Source organism: Athene noctua, chromosome Z (genome assembly GCF_965140245.1).
Source record: "Athene noctua chromosome Z, bAthNoc1.hap1.1, whole genome shotgun sequence".
Lineage (NCBI taxonomy): Eukaryota > Metazoa > Chordata > Aves > Strigiformes > Strigidae > Athene > Athene noctua.
In genome coordinates, this window is record NC_134077.1 from 11,564,502 (window position 1) to 11,579,194 (window position 14,693).

The 14,693-nt window shown below is 41.6% G+C and overlaps 1 protein-coding gene across 13 annotated transcripts in view; it reads left to right on the top strand.

Annotated features, from left to right (window-relative positions):
- UNC13B (unc-13 homolog B) overlaps nt 1-14,693 on the top strand; it is a 220,296-nt gene that overhangs the window by 33,878 nt on the left and 171,725 nt on the right. For all 13 annotated transcript variants that reach the window (XM_074932208.1, XM_074932211.1, XM_074932210.1 and 10 more), the window contains exons 4-7: nt 330-447; nt 1,450-1,573; nt 9,778-9,848; nt 14,158-14,215. In XM_074932208.1, the coding sequence (XP_074788309.1) occupies nt 330-447; nt 1,450-1,573; nt 9,778-9,848; nt 14,158-14,215 (371 nt within the window). The remainder of the gene's footprint in view (nt 1-329; nt 448-1,449; nt 1,574-9,777; nt 9,849-14,157; nt 14,216-14,693) is intronic.

Below are 14,693 nucleotides of genomic sequence, written 5' to 3' on the forward strand. Positions count from 1 at the left end.
ACCTCTAGGTTTTGGCCCAAAATACACAATTCCTCCTCCTGTATACATAGGAAGTTCCCAACTGGCAGTCCATGCATGGTATAGATCAGGGGTTTAGTTTCAATCTTTGTATAGTTACTGTTAAACTGTGAGAAATCAGTCATTAGAAATTAGTGTTCCCTGTGACTATGACCTGCCTCAGCCACACGCTTCTAGAAGCTCTCTGCAGCTGGATACGACTGTGTGGAAAATGTTCACTGGTATAATCATGGTGGTAATACAGAACCTAAAGCATAATTAGGTTGTATTCTGCTTTTTTCTCACTTGTGCTGCCTTTTCTTTTCTTGCAGTGAGATCAGTCGGCTGGACCTGGGCCTAATTGTTGAAGTGTGGAACAAAGGACTGATCTGGGACACCCTGGTTGGCACCGTGTGGATTGCTCTGAAGGCCATTCACCAATCTGATGAGGTTAAGATGACACAGAAGCTTTATTCTGACAGCTCCAGTGTTGTTAGTTAACGTATTACAGATCTGTCCTGGTGCAGCCCAGGACTGTGCTCCTCAAACAGACTTGCACTTGCAGAGTTAGAAAGGCTGGGTGAGGGGAGAGGGCTGGTGGCATCATGTTGTTTTTTCTTTGAAGGAGGCTGCCCATAGTGAGACCAAAACTGAGCTTAAGTAGGAGTCTTTCACATTTCAGTCGTGTGAACTCAATAAACAGGGCTTAATCTGTTAAGAAACACATATAATTCACAAGTATCTGAAGTCTTAAGGACTGACTACTTAGTCTGATGCTCAAATTTCTATGAGTTCCTGATAAAGGCAGAGGGTACCCTGAAAACAGACAAGCCAGCCTTTGAGGTAGGCCCAGAGCATGTCTATATCATCATCTTAAAGGTTTTGATTGTACTGTTAGAGGGTGTCTAGTGGTGTTAGTATGAATTGAAAAAGTAGGAAGTTGAATGTGCCAGTGTCTGTAACTGCCCTAACTACAGAATCCGGTGGTTCTTGCAGCTAAGCAAGACATGTTTGGGTTTTTACCTTAAATTTCAGGACATTTATTTGAAAGATTACTGAATTTCAGCAGGGAGAGAGAGTTTGTATTTTCCATAAAAGGAAAAGAGTGGGAGATCCCCAGCAGTGTGGTCATAAGGTCTAGCTGGTGCTCAGTTCCTCTGGCTGCCCAGGCGTTCCTTGGTGCCTGCCTTCAAGGACTCACCTTTGCAGTTCCACTGAGAAGGCAGCAGTTCTGCTAGAAGGTGCTGGCTGCTTGTCTTGGTAAAGATCTCTGAGAGTTGGAGGAAAAGCTGCCAGCATGTGCTGAATGGATGTCATTTGATGTTAAATTTGGGTACCAGACCTTGATAATACTGTAATGCTCTTCCTGGAGTCTTTTATGTTAGTAAATGTGTGAGACGTGCTGCATAAGGACCTGCTGGACGTGAAACTTCTGTGGCTTGTGATTCACAGGAAGGTCCTGGGGAGTGGTCTACGCTGGAGGCAGAAGTTGTAATGAAACATGATGAAATCTGTGGAACTAAAAACCCAACTCCTCATAAAATTTTGCTGGACACAAGATTTGAATTGCCTTTTGGTGAGTGCATGTCAATAACATACCCAGGGTGCTGAAAGTGTTTGGGAGCAACTTGAGTTTTATAATCAAGTTGTGCTCATTCTTAGTTCAGTCAAAATAGTTCAGTACAGATCAAATTGCTGGTGTTCGTTTCTTGTTTGGCTTCTTTCTGACAAGACCAGAATAAATAGGGAAGATTTGAAGGTCTCAATGCTGGAATGTGTAGACTAGCAGCATTTTAAGAAACTATTAATACTGTTTCAGGATTATGCAGTCATTTTGTTCCTGAGCATAGAACATTCACTTCTTTGTTTCTAGACAAATTTGGCTCTACAGGAGGTCAAGTATGTTGTTAGAGATGTTCTGTGGTAGGTGCACTTAAACCCTGTTAGAATTGTGCAGTTCTGTTAGTGGAACATTAATGCTCAGTGCTCCTGAACATTATCATTAGCAGAGTGTATAAATAACTTGGTGTTATAAGAACTGCTTTTCTGGCAATTACTTGTGGTTGAAAAGTACACAATGCGGAAAAGTAGATAATTGGAGCAAACCCATCTTAATTAAAATTGTGTGTGATTTTTTTTTTTTTATTTTATTTTACTTAAACCCCAGACAAAAAGCAACCCAAAACAAACAAACAAACCCCAGAAGTAAGGCAGAATGCATCCAAGGCTTACACAGGTTCTCTTTCCAGCTCTTTGCTGACTCTTGGGACCAAGAACAGAGATGGTGGTTTGGGGACTTGTAATTTTTTTTCTACACTGGGCACTGAAGTGTTTTAAAGTTACCTGTCATTGCAAGGCTCATCTCTCCCCCTCTGCCTGTTCTTGTTTTCTCCTGCCAAGCACTGGGCAGTGCAAGCAATTTGTATCATGCTCTAAGCACTGGTGGAGCATTTGTGCACTCACTGGCATTTGGCCAACAACTGTCAGGATTGGCCATCTGTTGTGGAAAAAAGTTAGATCATCTATTAGTCTCATACCCCACTTCCGGGCACAAGGGAGGATGCAGGCTTTGGCCCTGCAGCACTACAATCAATACAAATTTTATCTTGGGCTCTGAGTGTGCTATTTTGAGTGCACAGTCCACTGGATGGTTCAATTCTGGGTGAGTGGAGTGTTTTATGGATGTAATAGGCATGGCTTTTTTAACTACAGTCCGGTGTGTAAAGGGGAAGAGGTATCTGGTATCTCAGCTGTCTTGACAACTAAGCTGTCTAAATGTTGGTCTGGAGCCATCCCTCTTCCTCACGAAAACGTCCTGGTGATTCACTGCTGCTGTCACCCTGTCAGTGGGAAGTTTATTACTGAAATTGCTTGTTATGTAAGGAGAAGAACAACTCACTTGATTTTCTTGTGAGGTGAAACAATGGTTCTTTGGGGCAAGTGTTTAGTCTTCTGGGAGGGAGAGCACATGTAGCTGAAGGTAAGGCTTGTAGCTGCTACCCTCTTTTCTAAATTCATTCTGACATAGTTGCTTGTAAACTGTCTCTGCTTTAAGAGAAAATGAAGTTGTGATCTCTCCCAGTGTATTCAGAGAGTATCCAAAAGGGAACTTGCTTTCTTCTGCGATTCATGTTTTGGACTGCATTACATGATTTTATTTTTAAATTTTTTTAATTTTCAAGTATAGGAAAACACACTCCCTGTAAACCATTATGTGCTAGAGTATCTGGATTTTAAAAATAAAAAATATTTCAGGTAATAGTGTGTTTTCTCCTTACTGCTATACTTAAAACACAGGACTGTTTTGTTTTTTTTAACTACTGCTTTAAAATGTATGATGTTCTACAGAACACAGAATTCTGAGAAGTAGAATTTCATGTAGAAAACTGAAAACATTACGTAAATAACAAGCTTTTTGTGACTTTTCTGTTTTTAACACAATTGATCATTTAAAGCACATCTGTTACTGATTCCTTTGTTTACTATGCCACATACTGAAATAACAAGAACTCCACATGCTCTATTGATGGATTTCTATTTTAGAGTGTGAAAAGTTGTCTGCCTGTCCAGTGTTTCATGATGTCCAGGAAAAAATGAGTGCATCAGTTAGCTCTTTCAAGGCTTCTGCTGTTCTTCTCTTGAAGAGTGCTCTAGTTTTTTTGGATCTTCTCCATTATCAGTCTGTCCTGCCATAGCAAGGTCCGAAGCAGGTTGAAAAGCTGTAGGCACCAAGTGTGGGATATTCCTCTAGAATATAGCATCTACTCATATCGCCTTCTCCAGTGGTGTTTCCCTTTACACCATGACTTGAACATCTGCCATCACCTCTAGGATAGAGAAGGACCCTGCATGATTGATTAGGCTCTGTCTCCCTGCCCTTGCAGCACTCTGAGACTTGGATAGATGCATGGAGGTAGCTCAGCTCCCAGCACTGCCTCTGCATCTCTCCCAATGAATTTGCAGGTCGGTTTCCCTTTAAGTGGAGGACAGCAGTATGGACTCTTGGTGTCCCACATGTTAAGACTGTGTTGTCATATAAGCTGGAAACTGCTGTGTTAAACCCACACAGAGAACTAAATGGATCACTGATTTGCTGTGGAAGTTCCGAAGTCAGCAGCTCTGTTGCTGTAAAGGTAACGTTTTAATAACAGCATGTTTGGAGTGACAATTAGGAACATTGTGTATCATGTTTTGTTTCCCAGGTGAAGATTTCCTGGCTATTGTAGATACACGAGAACTGGAGCAGTATGCGTGCACATGTGCAGCTTGTGCTGTTTTCCAGGCCTGGTAAAATACAGCTGTCTGGGATAGCAGCTTTAAATAAAAAAAAGTGTGTTCTGTTTGGTTTTGCTTCTGTGCTTTTTCTATCACTTCTGGCTGCTCTATTTCATTTAGGTTAGATGGAACACACAGATGAAGTACCCCAGGATATTCAGTCTGTATATTTATAATGTTTCACTGTATTTAGGCGGAGCTTGAGGAGTTTTCAAGGGATTGTAAAAGAGAATAAATGAATTTGAAAACCAGAAAAGCTGAAGTCTTTGGTGTAAACACGATTGTTTATGCAAAGAGGTTTAGAAACTGGTTTGCTGTTTGCAACATATTTATCCCGTGTTAGTTTGCTGCTTCTGCTTTCACCTGATGTGTTCAGGGTGGTTCTTCCCTGGTGTGTCTTCTCCTGGTACTTTGGAGACTGGCAACAGCTACAGCTGAAGTAAATGCAGAATGTGCTGATGCTACTAGTGGCAGTTACCTGATGAAGACAATTTAGAGATTTTTTTGTTTGTTTGTTTGTTTTCATATGAGGTTGGTTTTAAGTGTTTACCAGGCTTGGAGTTGAGAAGCAAGCATTTCCTAAGAGAGGCTGGTGAGAGTTGTAGTCTCTGTTCCTGGTGGTATAAAATAACCTTTCCTGAGGTCATCCAGGAGTTAAACTTTGTTAATGGCCAGATTTCTAATGGGACAAAGAACATCTTTGGTGGCCTTGATATATCCTCCATCTGTCCCATTTTGTGTTCCAGATGCAGCTCTTGCGTTGTGTTCAGTAGTGTTGTTAGTGTGACATTCGCTTGTGGTATATAGGAGAGAGAGCAGGTCTGTGGGCCCTTCTGTGGTGAGCAGCTGTGTGTGATGGACTGCTGTGCTGGGGACCAGACTGTCCTCTAATGTTCTCTGCCAGCCCTATGTTCTTAAATGTTCAATCTCGCAGAAACAGAATGATGAAAATCTTCTATAAAAGTGCAGTAAAGCATGAGCATTTAAAATGTGAAGTGTTAGTGAGAGTTGATATTAACCCCTAGGGTGCAAAGCATTTTTATGCTTGGTAGTCTTTTAAAAATGGCAATAAACTGCATTCTTGATGGGAGGAAGTGGTTGTTACTGAAGACAGGCTGGAGCAGATTTCTGTGCTGATCATATCTGTTTCTTCTCAGGAACAAGACAGACATATCAAGGAAGGGAGACAGCTTTTCTTCTTGGTTGGTTTACAACATTTGGTGGTAGGGAGAAGACAGTCTTGCTATTATTGTCTTGATGTAGTCAATGTGTGCTGGCACAGACTTTCCAAGATGCTGCTTTTCAAGTGTAAAGTTGTACTGTTTAAAAGCAGTTTTACTCTGTCCCCCTTTTTAAGAAGTGCAGTGGCTATGTGCAAGTCCCTCACAGGACAGAGTACTCAAAAATGCTTTTGGCTCACAAACTGTAGTGGTTTGGGTCTGTGCCAGACTGTTTCTAGTAGATAATTAGAGTGAAAATGCTTTTAGTGTTCTCATCACTCCCAGGCTGGGAGCATGCTGATCTACATTCAACCATCAGGTGGAGTGAATGTGCTTTGTTGTTTTATTGTCTTGGGAACTGTACAGAAAGACAAATGCTCAGCTCTGCAAACTTTTTTTCAGTTGGAATTTGTGAAGATTCGTGTACCTCTGGAAAGGGAAGAAATTGGGTCTGGGAAGAGAGGAAGCCAAGTGAAGGCTTGTAGGAAAGTGGGGAGAGAGGGGGATATCACTTTGTACTTCCAACACTACTTCTCACTCATGCTGACCTGGGGTATGCCCCAGCCCAGCACTTGCTACCTGGGAAAAACTCAGGTGGCACAGGGTGATGTACAAGGAGAAGAGAAGAGCAAGGACCATGAAGCCTGAGGTGAAAAAAAACTTTAGGGTCAGAACTCATGGTTATTGTCGAACTAGAGATCTCTTAAGTGGAAATACTGTTATGTTTAGGTACCTGAGGGGGTCTGACTGAAGTGGTCTGTTCAGGTGCAGCAAATTAATTCCTTCCTCAGTCTGGTAAGTCTCTGTAGTTCTGTGTCCCCATTTCTGTGGTGGTGCAGTGTGTGCAGGTGTCAGGGCCCTGGGTGCACTGGTAAGTCTTAATTGCTCTGAGCAGCCTTACCTGGCACACCCCTTGCTCATAGGCCCAGGAGTCCCACTTCAGCTCAGCTCTGAACCTTCGCTCTTCAGCGATGCTGTGGGAGTTACTGATCTCCCACCTCAGCCGTAGCCATGTCTGTGCCTGCTTATGGACCTCATCGATCCAGGCCCAGGTGTGAACTGACTTACTGACTTGACCTCAGACCTGCCTTGTCACTGTGGACCTGCCTGCTGATCTGGGCTCCTGGTTGAACCTGGCCGTGATCTCTGGGCTTGCCCTGCTCACCTTGCTCTGGTGCTGTAGGGTGAGGCACTGGCTGGCAAGTTGCCTGCTCTGCCAGCCATGGGATCTCCCTTGCTTCCCTTCCCTTATCGAGCAACTGGACCCCACTGCTCCCTGACACCAGGAGCCTGGAGAAGATGGCGTTAGGAGCAAGGACAGCAAAGCTTGCAGCCTTTCTATGTTGCTATCCAGTAAAAAAGCCCCAAAAGCTAGTGAACATATCTGCCTGTCTCCTCTGTGTTCTTGTTCAGCAGCTTTGTTTCACTGACACAGAGCCTTGCTCTTTTTTACCAGGCATGTGAGCAGAGTCCTGAGCTGGCATCAGATGGCCTCTGTTTGGACTAGTTCAGCTTTTTATCTTGTAAGCAAAAGTTAATGTAGCAGAGGTGAGAGACAAATGGATGATGAAACTAAAAACCAGTTATAAACTGCTTCCTCAAAAACTGGAGAATTCTGTCTCATTGGACATGTATTCTTCTGAGCAGGTAACTTGACTGAAGTTCATAGACAGTTGCGTTATGTTTAAGGCTTGCCGTGCAGAAACTGTACTGCCATTAGTATTGATGACAAGAGTTTTCTCTAAGATCAAGAAGATCTCCTTAAAGCAGCCAGTATCTAGACAATAGCAGATTTTTATCTCTTGTGTAAGAAGCTGTTTCAATAGAATGGCAGCAGTGCTGCACTAGAAGTCTGATATATCCATTTATGAAATGGGCACCTTGGATACAAGATAGGAACAAATCCAAGAGGCACATGGTTCTCCTTGGTGCCCAGGCATGCTGCTAAACCTTGATCTATAGGAAAGCATTGAAGCCTACCCTGAGACAATTGTAGTTTCTGCAGTGTTGGTGGTAATTCATTGCTTCATCCCTCCTAGATCTCTTTGGTCTTGATTTTAGCCTCCAAAGTTGAGTTGTTTTGACTCTGACCTTTACTCCTCAGTTCATGAGTTTTTCTTCATCTTTTAGAGAAGTGACAGCTTTCAAAGACAAAATTCCATAGGCTTTGCTTTAATGTTTGGTTTGCTTCAGGTCATTGTTGGAGTTTGTCATCCTAAATCTCATCAGGTCATATGCTGAGAGCCCTTCAGTTAATTGATGTCTTCTTTCTAGACAAATTCTGTTCAGATTTCCTTTGTGTGCCATCCCTAATTTGTGCACAGCTCATCTAATAAATCTGTGCAGCTGTGATCCACAGCCCTGATGATCAAAAGCATGTATGTTTTTTCTACAAATCCTCTAATTGTCAAGGCTCTCTCATGTTTCTCTTGCCTTGTTTTCTAATAGCATGTCTCAACAAAGCAATGCACATCAGGAGAAACTAGCTGTGTGTATTATGATTAAAATAAATTACTTCTGTCTCCCTTAAAGCAAGGAGAAATGGGTTGTTTTTTTGCTATTTAATGCTTGTTTTCTAGAGCCAGTTACTAAGTTTCCAGTTCTCTAAAACTTTCTTAAGGGGGCCTGTTTTATTCCCCCTTTTCTAGTTGCATAAAATACAGTGGTGTTTCTGTTACAAAGGTGTAGACGTTAATTCATAGTCCAAGAAAATACCTACTTCTGAAACTTCAAATTCCACTAAACCTGTCATGTTCCTTGTTCTTGTTGAAAGCGGCTTGTGTTTGAGTACACTGGCTGCTATTATCTCCAGATGTTTTGGGGTCACTGGCTCCATAAGGTGATGGTTTGTGTGGCTGAGAGAGGACACATGTAGTACAGATACCCCTTTAAGTATAAGAAGCAAGCAGTACTCGGTCCTTTCTAAAAGCATAGTAGGTCCCAATGGAATGCTCACCTGCCAATAAATCTTTTTCTTGTTTCTCTCAGGAGTAAGCATGGATGTAACTTTCAGAAATACCTTTACATCAGGAGACCATCCAAGCCTAATTCTCCCCTTCTTGCCAACGCATAGCTTAGCATATCGTTGCATTGCAGTGGTGTTCACGGGGTACAGTTCATTGCAGGAAAAGAACCTTGTTAGATGTAAACTTCTTGGGTCCTATTGAGGCACCTGAGAGTGTAAAGAGTTAAAAGAGATGGCAAAGGTAGCAGAACTGGTATTATACTCATCCTCATCTGTTAGCCTGCAGGGTTGGTGGTGTCTAGCTGGAGCAGTCCCTCCACTTCCTTCCTGTGTGAGCTCTGAAGTTTCTGTGTTCATCCAGTTTTGGGCCATGAATAGCCAAATTTCAGGAGTCATTGCAGTCCAGGGGGATGTTGGCTGGTTTAAAAAAAAAGCAAAACCTCATGCTTTTTTTCCATCTTTCCAATGATTTTATACCTCCCTATCCCTAATTAATTAACCTAATTCTCCTGGATTGAGAGCCTGACCAATGCTTTTTCCTTGGTGCTGTGCACCTCTTGCTCTATTCCTTAAATACAGTTTGTACCTAACTTGCCTTGTCTTAAGTTTTCCATAGCAGTTCATCCACACCTCCAACAGTGCACTTTTGGAGAATAAATTTTGAGTGGCAGAAGTCTGTGTTCCTTTCAAACCATTAGGACACTGTATTGCTTCAAAGTGTGAAATAGAAAATAGTTACCAAAATGAAGGTGATAATGCTTGCTACTTGCTGTCAGTCATCAACTTGATAAATCTTCTAGAAGGTAAAAGGGTTGTTGTGATTCATTTCACAACGAAGTTGCAGTGTGGTGTAAAAATAGGAATGTGCTTTCATGTGAATATGACTGCCTATAACACTACTCATTACCTCAAAAGTTTTGGCTTATTGCTTTATTGCTCTTCTCCAGAAGAGGCTCTTGATCTTGCTATGTGTAACATGCATATAGCGAATGTATTAATATCATTGGGAAATGGCTGTTCATAAAACTAATATTTGAATTAAATCTGAACCAGTCTGTCTTACTTCTTCCTACCTTTGTGCAGTGTGCATTTGGTTAATCAGCTTTAAACAAGAAAGCAATGTAAGCCCTTGAACTGTGTTACTATTTACAATATTTATTTTCCATTTGAGTGCTAACATAAGACACTTCTATTACTTAAAAACTACGTGTGGGGTTTTTTTTGTGGTGTGATCTTGGAATACCCTCTCTGTTTTAATGCTACTGATGATAAACAAATTTGCCTTGTTAAGGAGATGAAGTGACCCTTTTTTTTTAATAGATATCCCTGAAGAAGAGGCAAGATACTGGACCAGAAAATTAGAACAAATAAATTCACTGGGAGATGATGAGGTAAGTGTCTAAATTGAAAATGAATGTAGCCCTGAAAGTCTTAACTTTTATTCTTTGTATTGGATCCCTGTGATTAAGGTAACTACTAAATGTTCATTGTTACAAGTCTTCCACAAACTGTTTACAGAACTGTGTCTCAATCGTGCTATTAGTGTTTCCACATGCTGGAAGTGTTTGAATAGTAAGAACTCTTTTGTTGATGCGCATATACTCAAAGGAAATATAATACCATGCTTTACCTCAGAGAGTGAAACCACTTTTGACAAGCTGTGGTAGGTTTCTTCCTTCGTGAAATCAAGTCAAAAAGGACATTTTTGCAGCTGGCTGTTTCTGGGAAGAAGACAAAGCAAGATACTGAATCTTTCTTGGAACTGAGTACTGCTGGAGCTGTTAGCTTTGTCTTAATCCAGTTGTTAATGGCTCAGTTTATATGAATCTTGTGTTATAATATCTACTAGCTATGGCTTTGGTTTCCTGTTTAGCCTGTACTTGGCTAAACAGCTATAGACTAAAAGTTACTTTTTTTTGAGAGAGAGACTGTCACATGAATAAAACTTTTCTTTATAGCTCATATTGTTTGCAATATAACATTTCACATATTAATGCCTGTACCAGAAGTTTGGCATTTAAATAAAACCCCAAAATACTCACATTTATATTTCTATGAAGTTTTCTACTCTGTTAATTCTGAACTTGTAAATAGAACAATGACAGGGTCAGTTACTGATTAAGATTGTTGCAGTCAAAAGAAGGAGCCAGGAGATAAGGGAGTGAGTTACTCCAACTTTGCATAAATGATCCAGGCCTTGCTAATGACTATTGAAGAGAAACTAAAACATCAGTAAGAGGAGAACACCCTGCCCCAGAAGACACCAAAGGCTGGATGATTGCCCAAGAAGCATGAAGTCAGCAAAAATCGGTGGTAACTAGGGGAAAGATGAAGGTGGCAGGGGGAGATCATGGCCACCTACTGAAATGCTGGGGTTTCAACCCCAAGCCCCAAATTAAGGTTGACATGTTGGGTGATTCCCACAGCCCTTCCCAAAGGGGGGGTGAGTTTGCCTTTAGGCTTCCCTCCAGGGTGCGGCTGGCCTGGCAGACAGAGCCATTGGGTAAATGACCCCAGGGGTCTGCATTAAGTAAGCAAAGGTCAGGTGTCCCACTGAGGGATAAAAGCCGGGACAACGTGCAGAGAGTTGGGAGTTTCTGTCTGTGAGGTGGATGCGCTTTGCAGAGTTCCCTGTTGGGGAAGGACCTCCTGCCTCCCTGGGACTGGGCTCCAGTCAGGTTTGGCTTTTGTAAACGTGGGCTGTGTAGAGATTGAGTATGTGGCTTCCTTGGTCTTATGTGTTTGGCTTGTTGACTCAGTTGTCTCCCGTCCCTTCTATGGGAGACTGCATTTCACCATTTATTCCACCCACTGTTGGTTGTGTGGTGTCGTTGTTGGGGACAGTGGGATTGATGCTGATTATGTATAATCTGACTGACTTGTTTGTGCCCCCAGCGCTCACCCATGTACTGACCCTTTTGTATCAAATACAATTGGGTTATTGGTTCATCTTTATGCTGGCTGTGTCTTTTATGCTAGGCCTGATAATTGGCAAAACACCTACTCAAGTCAAGACCATAAAGACCTCTTGCCTGTAAGGAGCATGTGTGCTAATTTACATAGCAAGTGAAGTTAATTTAAATCTGACCAATGGGGAGCAAAGTGTTAAGAAACTAACCAGTGGGAACTACAGTAAATGTGCATTTGTGTAGTTTGAAGTGTATAAATACCTTGAAGTTCTTCTGTGTGGTGTGCTACCTTGTGGAATTATCCCCTAGCACCCATCTTTGCACAAATATGGAATAAACTGGTATCTCAGTTCTGTGTGTAAGCTTGGCTTTTGCACACCAGGTAATGAACCTGGTTTGAGGGACAACATGTTGATGCCAACATCATCGAGTTGGAACATAGTGCTTGCTTAAACTCTTGAGAAGTCTCTTTCAGTAGCAAGGTGACTTGCAAAACGTTCTGCCAGTGACTTTAGGAGGTTTTTGTTCTGGGATCCTTCATCTGTTCTTTTCTGCTTCTTATGTGAGTCATTCAGTTTACTGTTCAGATAAAGAAAAATAAGGTGGGTTTTCTTTTTGACTGAGGACAGACCAATAGTTGGGTGGATAAGAACATAACTACTTTAGGGCAACCTCTCCTGCCTTTCTAGAAGCTTGAGAACCTCTTGGAGTTGATGGAAAGCTCAGTCTGTGATTTGGCCTGTCAGTGATGCTGCTGTGGTGCCTCCCTGCTCCTGTGGACTATAGCAGGAGTCTGTGCCAGGTACTGCAGTGAGGCAGAGGTGCCCTCTAGTGCTTGCTGAAAGATATCCTGAGCTTTGTGAGATGCCCTTTCCCTGGAGTACCACCCATCTGCATGCTGACTGCATGCTTTCATCAAATACTAGTAACAAAATCATGTCTTTGTATTTGTGACCTAATGATCTCAAATTTTTATGAATGTTCCCTGTCACCAGTGAGAAAATGAAAAAATCTAAGATCACCTGTGCAGAGCCTGACCTAAGGTTCATTGTGTCCCGTGTCTGACAGTGACCCAGAGTGGGGATGATTATTTTCCTTGCATACTCCCCTGATTGGCTTCACCTTGTAGCTCAGGAACTTCCAGAGCCAGTATTTTTGTGTTTAACCACACTTGATGGATTTTTCTTCTGTAGATGTCAGTTGCCTTTTGAAGGCACCCTTGTCAGTTATGTTGTGGCAGAGGAATTCAGCACCTTAATTGTGCATTGCCTGAAGAAATACCATATTTGCTCTGAGCAAACAAACCCTATGTTGTGAAACCATCTGGAGGAAGGTTTATTTGGAGAAATTGAATGACTGATCCTCACTCATCCACTCTGTGAGACTCAGCTTTACAGACCTCACCTTCATAGTGGTATTTAGTCGGGGCAACTTTGTGCCTTTAACTTCTTTTCTGTGCATCAAGTTCAGGTACCTCCGTTTGGCACAATGGATGAAGAAACTAAAGTTGCACAGCAGTATTCAAGAAGCAGGTTCATTTGGAGTTCATATGGTGTCATAAGACACTTGTTTCTGTTCCTACAAACACTTCATATTCAGTTTTCTTTCTGGGACTGCTGATAGCTGTTGGGCTGATGCCTTAAAAAGAACAAACTATCGACATTTTTAGATCTCTGAGTGTAATTCAAAACCCATTGCTGTCCTGTGCTGCTGAAATTGCTCATCAACAGACTTTCTTTCACCACTTTGTCAACCAGTCAGTGCTGTGAGATCCAGGAGTTCTTGTTTGCACAATCCTGGTTAACTCAGTGAGTTGGCAGTTTGCTGATGATAAGACTAACCACCTTTCAGGATCACTTGTGCATTTTAAATAGCACAGATTGGAAGATAGCCACAGGGGAGATCTGCAGGTTGTCACCTTCCCTGTAATGAACTGGTCATTAATCCTTACCAAATTCAAGGAGAGGCAGGCTGATGGCTATGTTTTGCACAGATTGCAGCACCAGGTTGCTAAGGTTGCCATTTTCTTCGCTATTTTCTTCTTTTCCTAGCAAAGACTGTTCTCATTATTTCACTCAATTGTCCTAATTTTCTCATATCTCCGTGTAATATAAGACACAGAATAACAAAATAAAACCACTGGCATTCCCCTAGGGAATGCTTTGATGCTGTAACAAACAGCTTTGTAAAAAGTCAGAGCTGGCTAATTGAAATATCTCTATGTTCTCTACTTTGGTATTAAATGAGATGAAAAATTCTTCACTTTGAATGCACAGTGGATCACAGGAGGGTTTGTAAGTGTTGGCTGGGCAAACATTGCGTTACTGCCCTGCTGGGCATGCTGATTATCGACCACTTCAATCTCTACTGCAGTGTTGCTGTGAGGTCTCATAAGTTTTGAACTGTTGAAGTGGTGCTTGAGCGTCTAAATGTAAACAGGCTTATAGTCATTTCTGAGCTCCCTGACACAGTGACATTCTGATGTGGGGAATGGGATCTTTTAGATGTCTAATTTGAGGTCTCACAACTGAGAATAGGGCCTGTGCTTGTAATAAAGCGACCTCACCGAAAGCAGATGTGCACTTTTTAACACCTAGTTTTGGCATGAAAAAAGAGGACGCTTCTGGGAGTGTGTTTGATATGCATATTAAGGAGAATATTTAATGCTTTGATACTACCAAAAATGTTTTATGTTATGTGTGGCATGTTGTACTCTGAAAGCTGTTTCATGAAGTTACCATTGGCTTTCTTATTGGTCTCTTGCTTTTTTTTTTCCTTTTTCCTCCTTTAGTATTCCTTTCAGGAGGAAGTCCAGAAGAAACCATTGCCCAGTGCTGCCTCCCAGTGTTGTAAGTTAGACTTTATTTCTTCTCAGTATTTTTCCTTCTTTCAGTGTACTTTATTTCCTTCTCTGGCTAGTTATCAAATAATTGTACATCCGAGAAATATTTTCTTGCTAGAAGTACTTAAATCTCTGCGAAGTCAATTACTTTTTCCAGTTACGAAAAACTGTACCCCTCAAAATGTTGGTCCAAGTTTCTGATGCTAGAGAGTGAAATCAAGCATTGAATCTTTAACCTGTTTGTGTCCTCATGTGCGATAGGAACACAAAATGTGTTCAAAGTCATCTAGATTGTAAGACCCTTATAATATTGATGCAATATGTTCTCTTTAAACATCATGTGTTGAATTTTTTTATGACTTTAAAGAGGAGAATAGATGGAGACAAGTACTGCTGGTAGCCTTTTAAAATGCACCAGAGGTTTATGTACTTGATGCCTAATTTCTTTGATACTATTTTTCAGTGCTGTACTGATGGATGAAAAA